The sequence below is a fragment of the Nilaparvata lugens genome, chromosome 9, assembly GCF_014356525.2.
Source record: "Nilaparvata lugens isolate BPH chromosome 9, ASM1435652v1, whole genome shotgun sequence".
NCBI classification, from domain to species: domain Eukaryota; kingdom Metazoa; phylum Arthropoda; class Insecta; order Hemiptera; family Delphacidae; genus Nilaparvata; species Nilaparvata lugens.
The window spans coordinates 12,561,708-12,586,568 of record NC_052512.1 but is presented as its reverse complement, the minus strand read 5'-3'; the positions used below and the strand labels follow the sequence as shown (position 1 = coordinate 12,586,568).

Here is a 24,861-nt window from a genome sequence, read left to right as displayed (position 1 = left end):
GTACAGATATACGCGCCGCGAACATGAGCAATTCACTTTTAATCAGCTGACTAAATCTGTATTTTCACAGAAAGTGTAAGATACAGATATGAAAAGCTTGGCATCAGCTGATTAAAAGTGAATTGCTCATGTTCGCGACGCGTAGATGTGTACGCACCTTAAGAAATCACTCCGTCAAGGATCTCGTGGAAGTGGTCTTTCACGTTGGGTACTCTGTTGCAACGATTCTTAGGAGAGATCTCAGTGTTTTTGCAACCAGGGTTGCATGGATCCCTTGTCAGCTCTCCACCATCTTTGTACTCGCACCACAGATCCCCAGACCTCATAACGAGCTGCTATTTTGGCTCGTTCTTCCACTGTCAAGAGAGGGGGCATTTTTAGACTGAAACCAATGAAAATTGGTGTTGAACACAGCCTCGAGGAGTGCTCTATCTGAGAAATGTATTTCTAACAAAATCGGTTCATGAATAAAGAAATTATTAGCTGTATAAAAATTGGGAGTGACTCATCAGACACTCTGTATAGTGACTGTAACTGCAACCCCACCATCTAGGAGCAAGTACCAGCTGAAGAGAGGCTACTAACGTTACGAGAGTAGTCTCTCTATAGTCTCTGTAACTTCAATCCTACCATCTAACAACAAGTACCGGTTGAAGAGAGGCTACTCACGTTGCAGACAGTCGGCATTGAGGAGATCTTTGCACTTTTCGTGACACTTGACGCCGCACTCGGTGCACCGCACCCCCTGGCGAGCAATGCCCCACAGCAAGCCTTCACACTCATAGCAGTAGGTCGGCGAGGTTGCTGTCCACATCACGAACTTGTGTGGTGTCGTGCTAGAGATCGGATAGATCAGCGCCTGCAGCGTTTTCTTGTAGACGTGCATTTTCTGCAATTCAAGACAGTGTTATGATTAGTTTTTGAGAATCGAGTGGGTTCAGTTATATAGATTACTAACTAGTCTACAAATTAGTAACAGTTCAACCTAGCTCAACCAAAGTTCTGGTACAACACCCATAGTCCATACAAAATTACTATAGACTTAGAGGGACATGCATGCGAAGCAGAAAAAAAAGTAAATTCATATGGCTTTTGTTGGTAAGGAGTCCCTTGCGGGAAGGTCCCACCGCCTGAATATATAATCTAAGCCGTCAATGAGCCTTATGACTGTCATACTTCAGCCGGAACTCTGCGTAGCAGAGAAAAGTATAGTGAAAGATACAGGGGTGCGATGTTGCCGTTCTGAACCGGCCAGCGTTCTCTAATTTCTAGTGACTATTCATGTGCTCATGCTACACATGCGAAGTTCCCTGTCTGAAAACACTCAGTCTACTGATTCTGATCGACAAAGTGGCAACTGCGCTTTTACCTATATGACTCTATTCATCTTTGTGATTGGCTGATCTCCCTACAAGTCAAAAGTGATTTTGTACGGACTATAAATCACTGGTACAAAATCTGGAATACAAGTTCAACCAAGTAACAGTATTCAACTGTTAAGAATGAAGCTCATATCATCAATATTTATCACTTCTAATAAATCTTTGGTAAATCTACCAATTATGATGAAAAATTTCAATATTGATGTGAGGATTTTCACACCATCAATTCTCTAAACCATTACATCACGTTGGATTATCACCACCAAGCGCTCATAAAAAGTTAAAAAACTTCAAAAACGATTGTTGAAGATAATAAAAAATCTTTCTTTCATTATATCTTATTCTATCCCAATTTCATTTCATGAATCATTTTTTTCCAATTAATAAATTTTAGTACTTACAAGATCTTCATCATTGAGTGTTGCCCTTGGTACAGCCGATGTCAAGCCAGCATTGCGTTTGGTTGCAGCCATAGTCTGAAAATCATAACAAATTTATCATGAATATACATAATATAGAAAATCACAGAATTCATCAATCATATTATCATACTATGATCCATTGTAGAAATATATTTTCAGATTCACTCTAAACTGCCAGCATGAGAAGTATTAAAGTTGTTAATACTTCTTGCCTCAGAGTTGTTGATAATTGCCTAGTTGTTAATACTTATTCTTGCCTCAGAGTTGTTAATAATTGCCAGAGTTGTTAATCGCCTAAAGTTGTTAATAAGGCTTGCCTCATGCCTAACTCCTCCACTACCTCTGTAAACAAAGTCATAGTGCATTCTGGTGATATCCTGTCAGCACAGGTAGGGCTCCTACACCAATAAAAATTCGTTGATTTCAGCTGATCTATATCAGCAAGTGTTTTTATTGGTGTAGGAGCCCTACCTGTGCTGACGTCACACGGATGCACTATGACTTTGTTTACGGAGGAAGTGACTCCTCTCAATGTGAACATCATATTCAAATTAGTTTATTTATAAAAAATACATATTTACAAAATACAACAGTGTTATTATTACATCAATATTGTCCCTGTATGAATGATTTGTCCGTGTTCAGGGAAGAGAATATATAGGTGCGTACAGATATAAGCGCCGCGAACATCAGCAATTCACTTTTAATCAGCTGATGCCAAGCTTTTTATAACTGTATATCACCGTTTCTGTAGAAATACAAGAAGGTATTGAAAAGCTTGGCATCAGCTGATTAAAAGTGAATTGCTCATGTTCGCGGCGCGTATATCTGTACGCACCTTATGATCTATTATGATCATATGTCATTTAATCGTCTGACAGATTTGCGTCATGTCGAGTCGCGTATCAACATGCGGCTACCCTCATAGTTTTACTAACATCTTGAGTGATTTTCCTTGTACTCCATGTTCAATCTGATCTATGATTATCAACTGTCATGATTAGTTTGAAATGAAACATAGAAAAACAGTCATCTTCAGTGGGATTGCACGCTCAAGAAGCTGGCAATGCTGTCATACCAGGACTAGATTCAGCTGTGAGCTGGTCAAGTCTATACATCAAAGTTATCATCAAATCTTCCCAACTCATTCATTCCAAGTCTCCTTACTTTTTCAATCCCATGACTGATACTGACCAGCTAGCTAGGCCCGCCGCAAAGTAGACCCACGCTAATCCACGCCACTCCAACCCACGTCGTGGGATGTTTTGTAAACCAGTGCTATAGTAAACGCGAATTGGTGAGGCGGGTGATGGTGACATCATCTCTGAGTGAAATTGATAAATCGAAAGCTTTAAATTGCATATGCTATTCTAATGGTGCGTACAGATATACGCGCCGCGAACATGAGCAATTCACTTTTAATCAGCTGACTATATCTGTATTTTTACAGAAACGGTAAGATACAGATATAAAAAGCTTGGCATCAGCTGATTAAAAGTGAATTACTCATGTTCGCGGCGCGTAAATCTGTACGCACCTTTAAATATCGGAGCACCGAGCTTCGCTCGTTATCTTTATTTATTGATAAACAGAACACAATTCTCTAAAATTGTCATGTTTATATTATCACAGCTGGCTATACGTCATCTTATGAATTTCGGGGATGCAATATTTTGATTTTTCACATACTAGCTCACTCACTTTTTTACTATCTACAGCTGTTTCAGCCAAGGATGAATTATCATTTTAATGTTCAGCGAGTTTTCCCAAGAATGAGACCTAGAGCAATCGAACCTTTATATCATAAACCTACTATGTTCCAAATTTTGTGAGAATCGTTAGGGCCGTTTTCGAGATCCGTTAAACATAAATAAACAGATATAAGAATATCCAGATATAAAAATAGCCAGATATCAAAATAACTAGATATAAAAATAGCCAGATATATAAATACAGAAATTGCTCGCTTAATATAATAGGATATTGGATATGTCTCAATCATATGACAATTTTTGAATCAGGTTCTATTCATGTTTTAGAAAAAAAACAAATACTCGTCACTTGTACAATTACAACGGTTTAGTGAAGGCTGGAATTGGTGCTTGAAATTTTGATGTCCATTACAAATTATTCAGTTAGCATAAAATGTACGACTGAATTTGAAAAATCTTGAAATAAAATATTTTCAATAAGAAGTCAGGTTATGATGACATTTAAATGTAAACAAACAGAACCAGAAGAATTTTTTGAACTATTCTACTGCTTGAAATTTACCAATTTCACTCATAGATGGAGCCAACATTACCAATTTTCATTTACTATAGCAATGTTTTACAAAACATCCCACGTCGTGGGTTGGAGTGGCGTGGATTAGCGTGGGTCTACTTAGCGGCGGCCCATTGTTTCTGAGGCAGAAAACTTCATTCAGGCCACGGATAACTGTGATGAGTGATGAGAGTCTAGTTCAGTTGAAAAACTGTTCAATTCCATGAAAAACAATCTCAAAATTTCAAAAGAGTATTCAATTTTGAATAAAGTAGCCTTATCTCAATAACAAACATTATTGTGTTTGAATAAAAGGAGACTTGGACAAGATATCCACATTGCCAGATTGTGTAAGCTCATGCAAGCCTATTTGGTTTAATGCCTAATTTTACAACACAGTCGATTCAGTGTTGTCTCATTTGGAAGGTTTAAACAATCTGGATTGTTTAAACAATCCCAGCCAGATTAAACAATCTGGCAACGTGGATATTCCACACAGGTTCAAAATTCTCGAAGTACTTATAGTGAGGTTCACGTTATAATGGCAGTGAAGAAATATAGCAGAACATCGTTGCCGATCCTCTGTCTTGTCAATGCCTTCTATAGACGGTAGCTGATACAGGTTCATTAATGTTATATTTAGGTTCATTCTAGTTCAAAATAAACAATTATATTTTATCAAGCATAAGTTATATTTTTCAATAATTTCATATTGAGTTACCATAATATTAAGATGGAATATTTTGTTATTCAATTATTAATTCTACATTGTTAAAAGACGATATGGCGACAGAGCAAAGCGAGAAAGATATAGCGCTATTCGCTTTGTTGAATGATAGACAAGGATAGCAATAACATTGCTAATCAAACACTGCCATTATAACGTGGACCTTACTGTAGTACTTAACACATAGTAGTAGCTACACAACAATATGTTAGAAACTGTATAAAACATTATAGGATAGATTTTAATACTGTACCTGACATGAGAATATTAAACTGATTATTAGAGCACATGGAATAAATAACGAACGATGGATATGAATAAAACTCATTCTATCTAATCAATCAACACTACTTCCTATTCTACAGTGCACACAATATCCATCTATTTATTCTTTTTAAAAGTTTTACAGTGAGTCATATGTATGGGAACTCTTCATTAAGTTGAAGACTGTTGTAGATATAATCATAGAGAAACAATAGCGTAAATAGATATCCCATGGTATAGGGCGTTTTTGTCGCAACTTTTACTGTTATCTCAAGACGATTACTGTTGATTATTGTCGAATTTTACTGTTTTGATGGGGTGAGAGTGTATGAACGGCACAATATGAGAGACTACCAGTGTCACACAGCTTCACGGGAAAGAAATACACGAACTATCGGCTTGAGATAACAGTAAAAGTTGCGACATAAACGCCCTACACATTGGGATATCTACTCATGCTATTGTTTCTCTATGATATAATACTGTAACATTCAGGTTATTGGTCGAATACTCTACCTGTCCTTATGATGTACAACTGAATTTCAACCCTTCATAATGGAGTGACTTAGGGGTTGTAACTAGAATATTTTAAATGTGAAAACCTATTGTAAGGTACATAATTTTGAAGGCCTTCTTGAAACAAGAAAGATAGCATCGATGAAAATTTACTATGATACTTGTATCCAAAATGGCGACTGATTGAAGTTTTAGTTTTTAAGGAAATGAGGGGTTGTAACTCAAATATTTTGAATGATAACACCCACTGTGTGATATATCATTTCAAATGCCTTTTCAAAACGAGAAAGATGTCATTAATTAAAATGTTCTAAGGTAGTTTTATCCAAAATGGCGGCTAATTGAACTTGTCCAATTATTTTATAAAAGCTAAAGCTTTTTATAAGAATATCACAGAGAATATTTATTCATGTCATATTTCTTGTTTTTGAATGGTCATTGAAATGATGTACTACACAATGGGTGTTCACATTTAAAATATATGATTCACAACCTCTCATTCCCTTAAGAACTAAAACTTCAATCAGCCGCCATTTTGGATACAAGTATCATACAACATTTTTATCGATGTTATCTATCTTGTTTTGAAAAGGCCTTTATAATGATGTACTACAGAATGTGTGTTTACATTCAAAATATTCGAGTTAAAACCCCTAAGTCACCCCCTTATGAGGGGTTGAAATTCAGTTTTACAGAGTATTATTTGACCGATAACTTATCCTGAATAGCAATCATATATATAATGATTATATAATAGGTAATAGGTAATAGGTAATGATCATACCTATAATAATGACATTATTATATCTACAGCAGTCTCCAACTTATTGAGGTGTTCCCATACATATGACTCACTCTGTATATAAATCTGTATTGTAATAAGTGTAGCATCATTCTATCAAACTGTCAACTACATACAAGTAACCTTTCATTCTAGGGTTATTATTTAATAGAAAAAAATGAAATTCAAGTACCCCAATGGAATTTCATTCACTTGGTAATTACATAAATGTCGAAACAAGTCCTAAGTAGACAATTTTTCAAGAAAAGGTACTCAGATTTCCATTTCTTTCTACCTTCAAGTAGTCTCAATTTTTTTCAAAAACCAAATCTACAATATAAATTTGTGATAATCCATCAAGATCTTACAAGAAAATTATCTGTCTTGTAGAGTGTGAATTGTGTTGATTATTGTATTATGGGAGAGGGTTGACGTAATGGAAGTGATTCGATATTTTCTACTAAGATGAAAGGAGCGATGGGAGAAATTGTGTGATGGTAAGGATGACAAATGAAGGTAAGGGGGGCAAATAATTGAGGATTGGTGAGAGATGGAAAAATTTAATGGATGAAGTGTAGTTTCAAAGTAAAAAAGCGGTTCCAAAACGCAACGAACACAATGCAACGATGTTTGCAACAATGCAACATGCCATATTACATAATCAGCACTAAAGCCCCCGCACATACACACACACACACACACACACACATCGATTTCAGTTCGTACGGTATTTTGCCGTCCTAAGCTGTGCAAAGGCTGAAAATAAACTTTCTTCTCGCGATATTTTTCAAAGTTTCTAGATTTGTATACCATCAAGCTGTCAAAATGAAAGAGTTTTCTCAGAAAACTTTCGATCATTACTTTTTGAGCGCCTAAAGTTAATAGTTTTGGGACAGAACATTTCAAATTCGTTAAGAGATAAATCCATGAGATTCAGAGTATAGATTCTTCATGGTATTGTTGATCTAGTTAAAACAGAAATTTTCTAAGATATAAGATATTCAATTCACTAAAAATAACGAAAAATAACGTTTAGTTGAGTTATTTTTGGTAAACTTGAAAACTTTCTCAAAAATTGATATTTTCAGAAAATTTTTGTTTTATACTAGATCAAGAATACAATGCAGAATTCATCCTCTAAATCTCATGGATTTATCTCTTCCGGAATTTGAAATGTTCTGTCCCAAAGATTCAATCTTCAGGCGCTCATATCTCAAAAAGTAATGATCGGAAAAAATGTTTTCCTTGAGAAAACTTTTTAATTTTGATAGCTTGATGGTATACAAATCGAAAAACTTTGAAAAATATCGCGAGTAGAAAGTTTATTTTTAGCCTTTGCACAGCCTTAAGATCAAACAGATGGTTCCAAACAGTTGATGTTTGACATCGTCTGTTTAATGTGTTAGAATTCATAAGGACGGCAAAATATCGTACAAACAAAAATCGATGTGTGTGTGCGGGCTATAGTGAGGTCCACGTTATTATGACAGTATTTGATCAACTTTGGTTTTGCTATCCTTGTCTATCATTCGACAAAGCCTGTGGTACTATCCTTTTCTAGGTCCACAACGATGACAATGATGTTTTTGACAGTGTAGAAATATAATTAATTGATGCAGAGAATCGGCATCGCTATTCTTCTATCTTTATCCACTGCCATTATAACGTGGATTACACTATAGCTACACACACATCGATTTCGGTTAGTACGTTATTTGGCCGTCCTTATGAATTCGATTAGATTAAACAGATGATGTCAAACATATTATATTTGTCTAGTTCCGTTTAATCTGATAGAATTCATAAGCACGGCAAAATATCGTACGAACAAAAATTGATGTGTGTGTTACTAGCTCAACTCTACTAAACAATCAAATACAAGTTTTCATTCCATGCAATAATTTTGCAAATAAACAATGTTCTATTGCTCTAACCCATTCATCGCATAGAAAGAGATGAGAAGATGAGAATATATAATATGAGAGCCACCTTGCATAGACCGACCCACTCCATCAGAATACAATGAAGCCAGGTCATTGTTCAGCAATGAGGTCACTTGTTGAATCCTGCTCCTACATACAGGAGTTATTGGTTTGCAAAGAATAGGGAGACGGAATGGGGCAGAAGAAATAAAGTGGTGAAAGGAGGAGGAGTGGAAGGGGTCGAACGAGGAGGTGGAGTAGAAGGAGGAGTATTTTGAAGAGGAGTAGTAGCGAGTTGGGTGTTCGTTGGGGGGAAAGAGGAATAGAAGAATGATGAGGAGGAGGAAGAGGACCCGGTGACGACTGAGAGGTGGAGGAGGGGAAGAGAATGAGGTGTAGGAGAAGGTAGTGGAGAAGATGATGGAAAAGAAAGAATAGGGAATGGAGAAGATTGAGGAATTGGAGGTGTAGGGGATGGAAGAGGTGTATGAATAAGTATTGGAGGAGGAGGTGATGGTGCAAAAGTAGGGAGAGGAGTAAGTGGATGAGAAAAAAAACAAAGGAAAATAGGAGAGGAGCGATTCTTTTATGACTAGGCACCTGTTTCATAAAACTGAAAGGTCGCCCAGTTTTCTGCACTGTTTATCCCCCTTTGGAAAACTGTTATGACAATTTCTTTCAATGGAATTCTCATCATAATTTTTTACATCTTTTCAAAACACAATCATGAACTTAACAATGAACTTGTATTTGGAGAATAGTATCCGCATCCAATGAAATTGTAACAACCAGTTCTTGGATCTCTTCCTAGAAGTTGATGAATTAACAATAAACTGGTACTCTGCCTTGACTGTGACTGACGGGTATATCTAGTAAGGATAGAATGAAATTCTATATTTTTCAATTTTTTTAAATTCTTTTACATTCTATCTCACTGTCATTATTGAGGAAAAACGCAGAGACAACAGCTATTCAGTCATATTTTGCTTGAAATGAGAAATTGTGATTATGTTTATTCATTTGAAATACTTTGTACAGAGGCTCTCAGAAAATTCAATGTAGAGTATTATTGCCATAATAACTATTATCATTTATAATGTGAAATAATGAATTGAATTGAATTGCTGCATTTATCTGAGTCCCGTTGTAGAAAGATCCTCATCTATGAGGATGATGCATATCTATCATCATCGTCATTCAAGGATTAGGCTCTGTTGGCCTGCTCCGGCATCCATTTCTTCATCGGTCGTCCGACGCCTCTTCTCCCATCAGGTTTGTAGTGCCAAGCTTGAATTGGAAGTCTATTTGATGGCATACGAAGTAGATGGCTAGACCAATCTTCTCTACTTTTCTTCAATATTTGCAATAAAGACTCTACATTCAGTTCGGTTCTTATTACGTCGTTTCTTATGTGATCCAACCTAGTATAACCTGTGACTGCTCGAAGGAACCTCATTTCGGCTGCTTGAATACGGGACTAAGTTTCTTTCATTGACACCAAGGCTTCGCTTCCATGAGCTATTATTGGTACAGCCATTAGTCTGTAGAACTTCATCTGAGTGGCTTGTCTTGTTTTCTTCCCTATTGTTCTACATATTGCACCACACACAGCACTGAATTTTGTCAATTTCTCACTTACATCAGCTTCTCTGTCAAATGAGATAGGGCATCCCAAGTAATTGAAGCATTTAACTTGTTCCATAATTTGGTTCTCAAGCACTATCTTGGATCTAACTGACCACTTTCCTTTAAACGTCATGACCTTGGATTTTTGTGGTGCGATTATCATGCCAAAGTCCATACCAATCCTATTTAACATGAAAAGTGCATATTGAAGTTGATCTTCTGTGTTGAACATAATTACAGTATCGTCTGCATATAGTAATGAGTTTATGTGTACGGTATTGCTGAGCTTAATTCCTGAGTCCACAAATCGATTCCAAATATGAAGAATCTCATCTGTATATGATGCATAACTATAATGATATAATTACCCGTTTATCTATCATGTTTGAGATTTTTGAGAGCTGAGCCAATAATCAACTAGTTGATATCATGATAAAATCAACTGTTGAGTGAATTCTTGTAAAATAACGTTCACTTATATACAGAGTGACAGAGTGACTTATATACAGGATAACGGGAACTTTTAAAAACGCTTTAAAACATTAGTGGGAATGGCAAAAATGATTTTATTCAAACTAATGTAAAGTTCATGACTTGCCATTTGAGAACTATTAATAACAACTATCACTTTCTGACAATTACTTCTTCAAGATGGCTTCCTCCTGAAGGAATACACTCTTGAAATCTGTGTTGAGATTCCTGAACGATTGCTGAAACATTTCAGCTGGGATGTTGATTATTATCATTTCGAATTGTCTGTTATGATTCAACCATAATTATTGGTCAAGTTGTGAAAATTTATGATTTGAGATAGCTCCACAAACAGAAAATCGCAGGTGGACACATCATGGGACCAGGAAACGCAGATGTTGCAACGATCAATGAGAAATCGAATCGTCAACACAGATTCCAAGAGTGTATTCGTTCAGGAGGAAGCCATCTTGAAGAAGTAATATTGTCAAAAAGTGATAAGGTGCGTACACATCTACGCGCCGCGAACATGAGCAATTCACTTTTAATCAGCTGATGCCAAGCTTTTTATATCTGTATGTTACCGTTTCTGTGAAAATACAGATATAGTCAGCTGATTAAAAGTGAATTGCTCATTTTCGCGGCGCGTATATCTGTACGCACCTTTAGATGTTATTAATAATTCTCAAATGGCAAGTCTTGAACTTTACATTAGTTTGAATAAAACCATTTTTGCCATTTCCACTAATGTTTATGGTGTTTTTAAAATTCTCCGTTATTCTGTGTCAATGTGTATGTATATTCGAATTTGCATATTTTTGTATGCAAGGTACATTGTCAAGCAGACTCTTTAAGGTTAGCTTAAGGTAGATTACTTATGCAATAAACGTTTTTTCTATTCTATTCTTTTCTAATAGTTTTATTGTATCATACACAATATTTATCTCAATTTATGAATGATTGGAAAAGGAACTCATGGCTATCACCGTTTTCAGAATTTGATATGAATAATTTTGAAAAAGACGAGTTTATTGATGTTCCATCAATGTATCGAATTATTATAACAATTTCATCTTGTTTAAAGCCACAAAATATGAAGAACAGTGTATCAAAATAGTATTGGAAATTGAGTTCCTTTCTATAGTAGTTCAAAGTTTGTAGTATAATATGATTGTATGATTGTATGATTCATTAAGGCTGTGCAAAAGGCTAAAAATAAACTTTCTACTCGTGATATTTTAGAAAGATTTTTCGATTTGTATATCAGCAAGCTATCAAAATGAAAAGTTTTCTCAGGAAAACATTTTTTTCCCGATCATTACTTTTTGACATATGAGGGCCTGAAGTTTGAATTTTTTGGGACAGAGCATTTCATATTAGGTTGGAGATAAATCCATGAGATTCAGAGGTTGGATTCTTCATGGTATCTAGTAAAACAACAAATTTCTAAAAATATCAATTTTTGAAAAAGTTATTCCATTTACCAAAAATAACTCAACTAAAAGCTATTTTTGGTTATTTTTATTTTTTTTTGGGAATCTGTCCTCTGAGTCACATAGATTTGAAATGATCTGTCCCAAAAAATTCAAAATTTGGGCGCTCATTTCTCAAAAAGATCGAAAAAAATGTTTTTTTAAAAAATCTTCATTTTGATAGCTTGATGATATACAAATAGAAAAACTTTTAAGAATATCGCGAGTAGAAAGTTTATTTTTAGCCTTAGCACAGCCTTGATAGATTTTCATTAATTTTTCACTGTATCTTGTTTTATAAAATGGACAAAACCCACATAATATTTGAACAATTATTTGAAACAAAATTTGAAAATTGAAGAAGTTTTGGGTAATAGACTGTTTTTTCTTTTTGATTATAACTGTATTGTTTGCTCTATCTATCTATCCATCCTCATTTTCATAAATTAGATCTAGTTGTTATAATTAAAGCCAAGGAAAGGAGCAATAAGCAATCAGTTTTTGTTAATCTATTTCTATTATTATTGGCCTAGAATTCAAGATAAAATGTTTTCAATTGTTTCATGTGTTAATATTATTGTATGTAAATGTGCTTGAATAGCTCATGCTTTTAAGCTACAGCTGTAGAAAGTCAACTTGTCCTTTTCTTGTATTGTACCTATTGACTCCTCTAAACACGGACTCGTTCCATATTAGAGAAGTAGCTCTCAGGAAAATTTATTGTGAAATGTAGGTCCTACACTTTCTGAAAATAGAATGAATTAGAGAATAGTATGTTAAGTCACAAGGACGGGATGGGGCCTTTGCAGGTTAGAATGATGTTTCTAGTCGAGGCGTTAGCCGAGACCAGAAATCATTCGAACAATGCAAAAGACATTCATGTCCAAGTAGCTTACACTATTTTTTGTCATAATAATCTTGATAGGAATAATTGAGACATGGAAAACATTACCTGCTTGTGCTGACATTACTACATGCATTCTATAAACATAACCTAGTTTACAAGTTTCAAATCAGGAATTTCTTGATTGTAGTTGACAAAACTTCCACCCTGGAGCGCTAAAAGGCCAGTCTGTTATGCTGTTCTAAATTCGGAACTAGGAAACATACTCGACTGTAAAGAAAACATATGATTCTATCAAGTATAGAATGCTGTAATGAGAATCATATGTTTATTTGTTTTACAATCAGCTGTTTACCGGATTGATTTCATGGATTTAAAGCAGCTGAAATTGAATGAGTATGCCAAAAACATTTTTAGTCAAGGTCATTCAATCTCAGCTGTTTTCCATGCATTAAATCAACCTGGTAAACATCTGTTTGCAAAAACAAATAAACATATGATTCTCACTACAGCATACTCTACTGTAATGGAACCATAATCGAGTATGTTTCCTAGTTCCGAAATAGGAACAGAAAACTGCTACAAAAAAACCACCTTCAGCACTCCAAGTGGAAGTTTTGTCAACTTCCACAAAATTCCTGATTCGGAATTTGTAAACTGGGTTATGTTTATAGAATGCATGTAGTAGCTTCAGTACAAGCAGGATATGTTCTCTATTTCTCAATTATCTCTCTTTAGACTATTATGACAAAAATAGTGTACGTTACATGGAAGTGAATGTCTTTTGCAGTTCTCGAATGAAATTCTAGTCTCGGCTAACGTCTCGACTAGAAACATCATTCTCGCCTGCAAAAGGACCCTTCCCGACTATGTGCCGTAAGATACTATTGAATTATTTTGTATGCTGTAATGCTGAATGCGATATAACATGAGGGCCTGTTGTTTCTATGTGTAAATGGATGCAGGAAACCCCAAATGAAATTCAAGTGGAGAGAAGTCGTATTGAGATGAGAAGCCCGAAAGCAGACTCCAGTAGGAGAGTTGATAAAGTTCACTGATTGCATCACTATAAACTGTCTGCTGAGGCTACCCCTTGAAACCTATGCTGGCATTATAAAGTGATGCCCACTGCAAGTGATATTAATTACAGAACAATGAACGAGCAACGGAGAATTCTCACTACACAATAAAACTATGGAAAATGGAGCTGAAAAAGTTGTGGAAATAAGAATGTGTGAGACGGTATCAGACTCTCTTCCTCTATCCATTATCTTGATGAGTTTCCTTCCTCTTTCTAGCGCTTTCTCTGTTTTCTCTATGTTCCCTCCACTATTGATTTGCTACTTGTTCATCTTCTCCTCCTCCTCCTCCTCCTCCTCCTCCTCCTCCTCCTCCTCCTCCTTCTTCTTTTTCTGTTTCTTCTTCTCCTTCTCCTTCTCCGTCTTCCTCATCCTCTCCTTCTTACACTTTTCCCTCATCCTCTTTTTCTCACTCTTCCTCTTCCTGTCCTCTTTCTTCTCCTTCTTCCTCTTCTTCTCCTTCTTCTTCCCCTCCTTTTCCTGCTCCATCTCCTCCTCCTTTTCCACCTTCTTCTTCTTCTTCTCCTTCTCCTTCTGCTTCTTCTTCTTCTTATTCTCTCTCCCCCTCACCATTACCTTCTTACTCTACCTATTCCTCATTCTCTCCCTTCCAACTCTTCCGTTTCTTCTCACTCTTCCTCTTCCTCTTCTTCTTCTTCTTCTTCTTCTTCTTCCACTTCTTCCTCTTCCTCTTCTTCTTCTTCTTCTTCTTCTTCCACTTCTTCCTCTCCCTCTTCCTCACCATCTTCTCATCACCCTTTCTATTCCTCCTAAATTTCTCTTCTTCTTTTTGCAACTCTTTCATGAGTGGTCTTTCTCCTTTCTTTCTCAATTTTCCTCTGTTATTTCTTCTTATTCTCCTTCTCCTCCTCCTTCTCCTTCTTCTTCTTCTTCTTCTTCTTCTTCTCATTCATCTTCATTTCTTCTACTTCTTATTCTTCCTTTTCGGCTCTTCATATTCCTCACTTACCTCTCGTGGACGGTTCATCATGTTTCCAACCCCATTCAAGTTCTTGTACTTCTCTTCTTATTTTGCTTGCTATGCAAAAAAGTTTCACCGTTCTGTGTGAATAACACCTTTTCCATTGTCTGCTTTTCCAAGTCGAGCGACTAATTATTACAAAACTATGAAGACACTTTTCCAAGGCTTCCCGACAATTTCCCCGTATTGTTGTCTCTTTTCCGGGTTGATTCATCTGAGATTTTTCCATTGAGAAAATTCTCCCTTCCGACTTCCTTTCACACTGTTAAATAGTTTTTTCCTTGTTTTTTCTACCGGTTTATATAATATTATTCAGCATTCATTAAAAACAACCATTACCTTTGTAATATTTAAAGAAATAATTTATTTCAAGGGTACCAGTTATTTTCTATAATTTATTAAGCATTCAGGTAGCCCAATCGGAATACTCCAATCTCCAATACGTATTTTCAAAAATATTGCTGAAATTCATAAAATATTTAGCTTCATTTATGATCTCAGACTACTTCGTTCTCTTATAATATGATTATGTTTCTATCTCCAAAATCATTTTATTCCATCTCTTCCTAATATGTCGTAATATTGTTTCTCATGCAACAAAGGCCGATCAGCTGCCTTTCTGATATTCCATTATTCAAATAATTCAGTACAATTTTTAAATTCCTTTAATAGTCCAGACAATAAATCTATCAATATGCGAAAATTGTTGGCTCAAAGGGATCGATTCAAAGTAGTTATAGGATTATTGGTGAGAGGATCTTTTAAAAGTCCAAAAACCTGAGTGTTGAGTGTAAGCATACGATTGGAGTGAAGGAGGGGAGAAAAAGCTACAGTTTTCTGTTCCCTCTCTGTATCTGAAGAATGGTTGACATTGAGAAAAATGCTTGAATACAGATTGACTTAATGGGAATTCATATTCTTCCAATGGAGTGTTAACTATCACAGTCCAGTCTACAAATGGAAATTGATGAGTAGCCTGATTGCATTTATTCAAGTGCTAATTAATAGGCAATTATTATTCATATTGTTATCAATATCTGCAGTAGCAGAAGTGTTCAGGGTGATTTACAGCATTCGATTTGGATTTTCTTTGGTAATAATTATTACAGCCCATTTCATCAACTCATGAAATGTGTGTCTCTCAGATTATTCGGCCTACACTCAATTGTAGAAGATAACTTCTTCTAAAATCGTGAATTCTATAACACCTTCGTTTCATTTTTGAGAAAACCTTTCCCTTGCAAGTTACTCATATTGTGATATGTTGAGATTGAATGAAATAAGAATTTATACGTGCAATAAGATATTACAGAAAACTGTGCTGCATACTCTTTAAAATACATAAGAAAGAATAAGACTCATGCAACAATCAAAAATAATTCTACTTAGAGCAAGAGAGCATTCATTAATCTGAAATATCAGAAGAAGGGAAGAAAGAATGAGTGAAAGAAGAAGGAGTAAAATATATACCTTGAGAACCTTCGGACGGAAAGCACAGTAACAAATAAGAGAAATTAGTCCAAAACATGATATTCAATTCAAGAAAATCGCTGTTTAAACACACAACAACACATAAACTCTGAATACATACATATTATATGGTATATACATGGTGGTCCGTAAGTCAGTTGACGCTAGCAATTTCTAATGTCAGCTTTTGTTACAAATCAAACCGTTCAGGTTTGTTTCTTACAGCTGTTCACAACAGGTTTTGAGGTAGTCTGTGATACAGTGTTCATTGTCATTCGATAAATAATCAATGTATAGTTAAGGAACAGAACAGCGTGTCAACTTACTTATGGGCCACTCTGTAGTTTGAACATGAACATACTTAAGCAGTTTTCACAAGATGGGAATCATATACAGAATGCCACTCAACTATTTCATCCTGTGTCGAATTCATCAGAATGAGGATGAAGTTTTCTATAATGCTTTGTTACAAAATTTGAAGCTATAATATTTGTATCAGTATTCCAGTCATTCAGATAGATGATGTTTCAAACATTCCTAATCTATCAAGCATTTAGATCAGCAATAGAATTGTGAAATTATGAACTACAAATAATGTAGTAATCGAATTTGGTTTATTCCAGGCAGCTTCAACTCAATTTTCATCCTAAATTTGATGTATATTCATTCTATCTGTTGTCGATGTTATTGCAGTTGTAATATTACACTGAAATTAAATCTTCAGGACATAGAAATAGGGATTGAAAATATTATCATATTGATAAACATATACAACATTGAATTTTGTTTGAGTATATGCTGTATAATCGATTTTATTCTGACTTCATAAATATGACAGTCACTAGAAGTATTCCCAAGTATTTTTTAAAATGTATGAATTCAGGGCTAGTTTCTTTATTCATAGAATAGAATTATAGTACCCTTTGAAATAAATCGAATAATAAAACAAGGATTCAAATTGTAACGTAACTACTAGTTTCGGTGATTACACCATCGTCACGTTATAAAACAGTACTTCAGAAGCAGCAACAGCCGTGTTATAAAACCGGACGATGGTGTAATCACCGAAACTAGTAGTTACGTTACAATTAGGATCATTGTTTTATTATTTTATTAATTTTAAAGGGTACTATAATTCTATTTTATAAATATTCCCAAGTAGTTTGATGCTCTATCAAAATATGAATTATAATGATTTTCATTTATGTTTCATATGAAATCATTGATAATGATTAAAATGATGATAATGATTGGAATCATATTCATGACCACGATGATGTTCAGATACATGAAGATGAAAATGATGAGGTAGATAAGACAAAGCTTTGAAGAATAAAGCTCTTCTATTATTCTCCATGTTATTGAATTCTATGCTTTGAAGATATTCCACAATTCAAATCCTTCCATTGCAGAGTTCATTTAATACCATTGACGGGATTACTATGATCAAATCAAATTCCAGGTAGAGCAGAACAAACCAGCATTGTGTTCAGGCAGAGCTATTTCTCAATATATCAGACAATAGGATTGGTAGAGATTTTTTTCAAATATCCGAATAAACCATTATTCGGATATTTGAAAAAATGACAATCAGTCATATCTATCAATTTTGTCAAAAAACACAATGGCAAGAGAGATTCGTACCGAAATCCTGGGAGTTGTCGATTTCAGGTTTCTTTTTTAATTTCACCAGTACTTTTCGGATATTCCTGATAATACTCTTCTCAGTCCTGTAATCTTTTTCAATGTTCTTGATTTGGTCGATTTGCTTTATGAATGGATGATGAGTTACAGCCACTTCACTGTAATATGAGTAGATTTTTGAAATCTATCTACAATAATTCACAAATAATGAATGAGTCTATTCTTGAATATGAACTCATTTGTCAATCTAACAAAATAATATGAGTGATTAGTTTATACTTATTTTACAAATGTATGGAATAATAAAAATGGAGTGAATGGAGAAAAATATAAATTATACTGTTCTAGTCTCACATCTCTCCCAAATCCGAATGGATAATTTCACGGATTAATTGTCGACAAGCTATTCAATTTGTGTTCGAATCTTGCCGCCAGCAGAAGTTTTTTGCTGTATTTCAACTTGATTTGTCGGGTTTTTTCGGCTAAGATACTTTTATTCCATATTTAAAGAGAATTTGATTGGTTTTTCTCCATTCCTGCAAATGGAATAGTACTACTAAAGAGTAATCAAAAGTTTATAGTAGTCTAGATTATTATTAATAGTAGTCTGGATTATTATTAGCATTAATTAAAATCATTGTATCATTGCAATACTCAATTTAGTCAGAAAAATTCATTCATTTATTTTATAAAACACTATAATCATAATACAATTATGACATTGGAGGAAAAACTAGGCTGAGCCTCTACTATTTCTCTCAAAAAAAAAAGATAGAATGTTGTTAATGTTGTCCAAAATTAAGGTTATGTAATCACACACTGCTTCGTCACTGGAATTCGGTCCAGGAATAATGAATTGGAAATTTTGAATTTTGAAGGTTGATTTTATACTCTAAATGAATCACAGAATGTATCACAATATATTAAAAATTAAAAAAATATTGCACTCACTTGAAAAATTTGAATACAAAATCAAAAACTATATGTTATATAAAAAAAATACTCCAATTCCGATTCATGAATCAAATTTTTTGAAAAACGTCTCGTTCCAATACTATAGCATGGAAAAGAGATTGAAATAAGGGTACAAGACTTCTATTTATAATACTGTTCATCTAAATCACTGGAATAAGGATCAACCTCTAGCAATCCAGTAGGCGCTCTGTGAATTACAAATCCTTATTTGAAATTTATTATTCTAAAATGATGAAAATAATTATTCTGGATAATACTAATATATTATTATTATTCCATATTTGAGTACTGAAGCATAACCCTAACAAAACACTACATACTAACCCTATTAACCCTACATAGGTGCTCCAGCCCATCTCTAACAATATTAACTAACCTCCTTCCACTAACTTCCCCCAAACCTTGATTGCATGATCCATGATTTGATCATCATCCGTTCGTTCTCTTATGGTGGTGGTACTGATAATAAATGTAGGATTTATTAGATGGATTTTATGAATATTGGAACATCGATATGGATGATAAAGCCGTGCCCACACTGAACAAATGTTCGACAAAAATGTTTGTTGGAAAAGTTTGGGCAAATTTTATTATGTTTGACAAACAATGTTTTCCCGTGGCAAGTGTGGACGCGTCACCAAACAAAATATTTGTAAGTGGGGAGAACAGGTTTTATGTTATACAGCTGTCAACACTGGAAATGTTTGGAAAAACAGTAATTTTTTGTTTGACAAACAATGACTTTCCAAACTTCTTAACCTCCTGGTAGTCGCGCCCTTCTCAATCACACGAGCAGTCGCGTGTTGTATTTTGTACAGCATACAACTTTCCAAGTGTTATGTACTCTGTTTACTGTCAAAACATATCAATTAATCGTATAATTACTTTTCCATCTTCTTGGATTATTTTACGCCTATGAATATTTGGATGATTACCATTTCATAGCCCAATAAGGTACATCAATCAAAGCCATCAATTCTGTGTTATTGGTTCGTTTGCAGTCCCCGTATACAGTCTTTCCCTATCTTATCCACTGTCGCGACTAAATGGCACCTAAAGACTGAACCTTTGCTCGGTTGATACTGCAACTCAGTGGAGTGATTAGGGGAAAGTTTAGGAATGCATAGGTGGCTCATCCACTGACACCACCCCATTCAAATAATTTTGTTAATCAAAAAAACTGACACTGTTGTACTTTTCACAACAGCGCGACTGCCGGAAGGATAAAATGTTTGTCCCTGAGGTCCTCAACAAACATGTTTGCCGAAACATTTGTTCAGTGTGGACACGGCTCTAGTCTGTGAACATGATGAGTATGTGCCATTTAGAAATATTTTCAAGTGAAATTTAAATATAGTGAGTGGAAGAGATACAACATATATGTAGAGAAACAAGCAAACACACAAAAACAATCGACACACATTTTGGGGGGAACGTAGATGAAGTGGATGAATAAAAATTGAATTTATATGAAAAAGTCAATAAAAAATTGTAACGTTCAACAAACACATTGATATTTCAGAGAGAGATTTGAATGGTGATTGTGATAGAGAGGTATTTTTCTTGGAGTTTTTTTTTGACTTCAAGAATGGTCTCTCAGTTTGATGCACAGCCTTATGGGACACTCATGATGAATTTTATCATGAGTGGGAGGAATCTTATTACAATTTGTGAAGGAGTAATGAAGAAGCTTGGGTAGAGATACAAACGATTGAATACTCATAACGAATAAACAAGCATACACACAAAACAATCACATTGAACACCAACACACATTTTTGAAAATAATTATTTACAAATGAATTTTTGGAATTGTAAGGATGCATTTTTCAGGATATTGATGATCGAATGACATACTTGATAACTCAGAATATCAACTTTGAAGACTATAACCATAGAGAAACAATAGCTTAAGTAGATATCCCATGGTATAGGGCGTTTATGTCGCAACTTCTACTGTTATCTCAAGCCTATAGTTCATGTAATTCTTTACCGTGAAGCTGTGTGACACTGGTAGTCTCTTATATTTTGCCGTTCATACACTCTCACCTCAACAAAACAGTAAAATTCGACAATAATCAACAGTAATCGGCTTGAAATAACAGTAGAAGTTGCGACATAAACGCCCTATACCATGGGATATCTACTTACGCTATTGTTTCTCTATGCTATAACACAATTTGAGTTACTTGCGTCAAATAAAGTTCTAAAATGTATCATGAGTAGAAGGCACTCTATTGCAACTTGTGGAGGATGGATGATTAGGAGAAAAAGGAGATACAAACAATTGAATACATGTAACAAGTCAACAAGCATACACACAAAACAATCACATTTAACATCAACTCACATTTTTGAAACAAAATAATACACATATCAAAGTTGAGTAATGATAATATGTAATGAGTAATGAAACTATATGAAGTTGATGAGGAATTGCATAGTGATACGATGATAAAATCGTTGAACATTCAATAAATCATCAATATCTTTGATTATCTTGAAATTTTCTATGAAAAGGAAGTATCTTACATCAAAAGATGGGAAGGTGAGTGGATGGATTAATACAGGGTGTCTACGAACTCCCTACCTATACTGTAGGGCATTGTTCCTGGTTAAAAACCATTTCTAAATATCATATTTAAATTGTCCGGAAGTCTTCAGTTACACAGCGGCCATTTTGCTTTTTTTGCTTCTTATTTTTTTACTAAATAATGGTTGAACATAAGAAATTGGAACTTTGCACGATCATTTAAAGCAACTGAAAAAAGCTAGAAAAAAATTATGATAGTTTTTCAAATTCATAAAACAAAATGGCGGCCATTCGAAATGTTCTTTTCTTGAATAACTCAGAAAATGTTGGTTTTATAAAAACTTCAAAGAAATAACTTTTTTTAGTAAATTTAATTGCCCATCGATTAGTACCAGATTTTTTTTGATCAGACCAATATTAACTGAGATATGGCAGCTTTAGTGGTATATCAATCAACATAAATTTTTGGGAAGGGATTAGAAATACCTAATAATAATGAGATTCACGTAGATTCCAAAGGATGATAGCTTACGTGCTAAGTTTGCTTTTTAGAATTTCATAGTAGATAGTAGTGATTCAAGACATCCCGGTACATAATATGATCAATCTAATACTAGAAGTTCTGTGAACAGTAGACCTCACGCAGTTTTCTCATCCACAACTATCTGATGTCACCTGTTTGAAATGTTAACAAACTCAGTTCATGTTTGAATTTGTATTCCATATCATATAATTCATCCAGTTCCGTGATAATCTTTCCATCTGATGAGAATATAGTATATTTCGCACCTAGAGCAGAGAATGAGATTTTTCCGGCTCGAAATCGGTTTTCAAGTCCGAGGCCGTATGCCGGAAAAACATTTTTGCCCGTGGTGCGAACGATATTTTTCGCCACACTACAGGTATTGCTGACAAAATGAATAAAGAATACAAGATAAAGAAAACTCGTTAAGTTATCGTACCTATCTCTTGATTTTAGTGGTAGAAGATTTGCAGTCAGGATTTCAGATTCTTCTAAAATTTCACTTGGAATATCACGGGCGTCGTCATCTTCAAGCATTTTTGAAATATCGGAATGTGCTAATTAACAATTAATAATTGAATAAAAATGTTTGTGAAGCGAATGCTGGATTAGTTTGATTCGAGAATCGAACTGAAATAATTGCAACTTCAGATGAAGAAAGTTGACACTCGCCTGATCTAACGGATGACTTATTAACTACAGACTTCCATGTTAGCGGCTGGAAAGAGTACGTTTTCCGGCCTAGGCCGGAAAGAAACTTTTTTCTGATGTCAGACGAGAGTCGTCTGCAAACAAGGTCTTTCAGATCTACGTAGAGAATGGAAAAACAGCTGCTTTCTGTGCAGTGTGACGAAAAATTTTTTACAATCAAAAATATTATAGTTTCTTCAGCATTATTCGGGTTCATTTTATTATTTTTAATCACTTGTCAAATTAGTTTTTTTTTCAAATTTGAGAATATTGATTGATACTGATGGGCAAGCATAATAATACCATGACTGCAAAACAAAATATTAAAACCAAATACCTTAAAGATACATAACTCTTTAACGAGTTATTAGTATAAGGGCAGTTTGCACAGTGACAGTTTTAACATGTGACACAATGTGATTAATTGATAAATTAGTGATTAATCTCACTATAATTATTGGAGAGAGATTGCCTGCAAATAGGTCTATGATATTTGAAATGGAATAACTATTATTATTTCATGAAAGATAGAAAATTTTTAATGAATAGGTGATTTTTTCTTGGCAGAAGAAACAATTGGAATTTTTGGGGTAGCCTAAGTAGTCAATATTCACACTTTCAAATCATTCCTAAGCCAAGTTTCATGAGTGGGAAATTCCGGCAAAAAAAGTAGAAGAAGAATAAACAGGTGAAGATGAAGAAGAATGATGAGGAGGGGGAGGAGGAGGTGGTGAAGAAGAAGAAGAAGAAGAAAAGAAGAAGAAGAAGAAGAAGAAGAAGAAGAAGAAGAAGAAGAGAAGAAGAAGAGAAGAAGAAGAAGAAGGAAATGAATGAGAAGAAATGATTATAGCATTTTTAGGATTTTTAGCATTTTAGCATTTTAGAACAATTATTATTGAAGGTGTTTGATAATTAATTAATGTAGGAAACATTTGCTCGAGAGTGCCATTCATAATCGCTCGGCTATTATTTTCAAAAAGATAGAAATCTTTGCAACGATGCTTAAATGCAAATTTTCACCCACATACTTCATAATCTAGCAGCTGTACTGAACTGTCTCACATAAATATTATTGTGTTGCTCCACTTTGAATAATAATGAGCAGGTTGTCCTGGAATTGTATAGTTTCAATAGCATTCTATTATTGTCTTGCTGGAACAAATGAATAATGTTCTTAGGGGAAATAACAATTTTCCTCCTAAATGCACCCGTTATGAATCATTTTCCTTCTCCTGTGAGGATGAAACCAACATTTAAGTTATCTGAGAAAAATTTTGCAGTTTGAATGTGTCAGTTAATCCTATGATATTTGAATCATTTACTCTGAGGATAGGAGTAATCTATATATATAAATAAAAGCGGAATGGCACTCACTGACTGACTGACTGACTGACTGACTGACTGACTGACTCACTCACTCATTCGCAGAACTTAAAATCTACCAAACTAAAAACTTTCAAATTTGGTAGGTATGTTCAGTTGGCCTTTTAGAGGCGCACTAAGGAATCTTTTGGCAATATTTAAACTCTAAGGGTGGTTTTAAGGTTTTAAAGTTCGTCTTTTAGCATGTATATTCTTCTTATTCCAATCTCTTAATTATAATTGAAATGTCCATACCATATGTTATTATAGAACTATAATCTAGAGAGAGTACCTCTTCGAAACAGTTGTTAACTGGTAACTGAATTGATAATTTTGTCAGGTTGGCATTAAGTTGAGTTGACTTTGTTAGGTTGATACCAAGTTGAAGATTGAAATGCATTTATCACGGAAAAATTGATTGGGCACTGCTACTTCAATCAGAGCTATTATATTACTAACCGTCAGGCTCGCTTCGCTCGCCATATCCGTTTAGCCAGACGTTTAGTCTTGACCCCCGACTGGATCGTCCTAACATATGATAAAAATGCTCAAATGGAAAAGGCAGGCGAGCGAAGCGAGCTTGCTGATCTTATTCTTGGACGATCCAGTCGGGTGTCCAGGGGGCGGAGCCCCCTGGCTAGACGTATATGGCGAGCGAAGCGAGCCTGACGGCTAGTCAGACTATAAAATTATTCATAATCAAGTGGATTATTCATCGCATGCATTTGGCTACACAGATGTCTGGAGAAGCCGGTGAACAGGTGACACCAGATACTTGCGAATGAGGAAGCTGCGTGAGGTCTACTGTTCACAGAACTACTAGTTTACCAACTGGGAACCCATTTTTTCACAACATATCACTCCGTCGCTTTGCTGAAAAGACAATAAATTATTGACTAGAGACTCCCTGG

The 24,861-nt window shown here is 34.8% G+C and overlaps 1 protein-coding gene across 1 annotated transcript in view; it reads right to left on the bottom strand.

Annotated features, from left to right (window-relative positions):
• The window catches only part of LOC111055574 (protein unc-13 homolog B), a 785,525-nt gene that overhangs the window by 93,722 nt on the left and 666,942 nt on the right, over positions 1–24,861 (bottom strand). The window contains exons 25-27 of the mRNA XM_039435489.1: positions 16,224–16,232; positions 1,784–1,858; positions 670–889 (exon numbers count right to left, since the gene is read on the bottom strand). Coding sequence (XP_039291423.1) covers positions 670–889; positions 1,784–1,858; positions 16,224–16,232 — 304 coding nt within the window. The remainder of the gene's footprint in view (positions 1–669; positions 890–1,783; positions 1,859–16,223; positions 16,233–24,861) is intronic.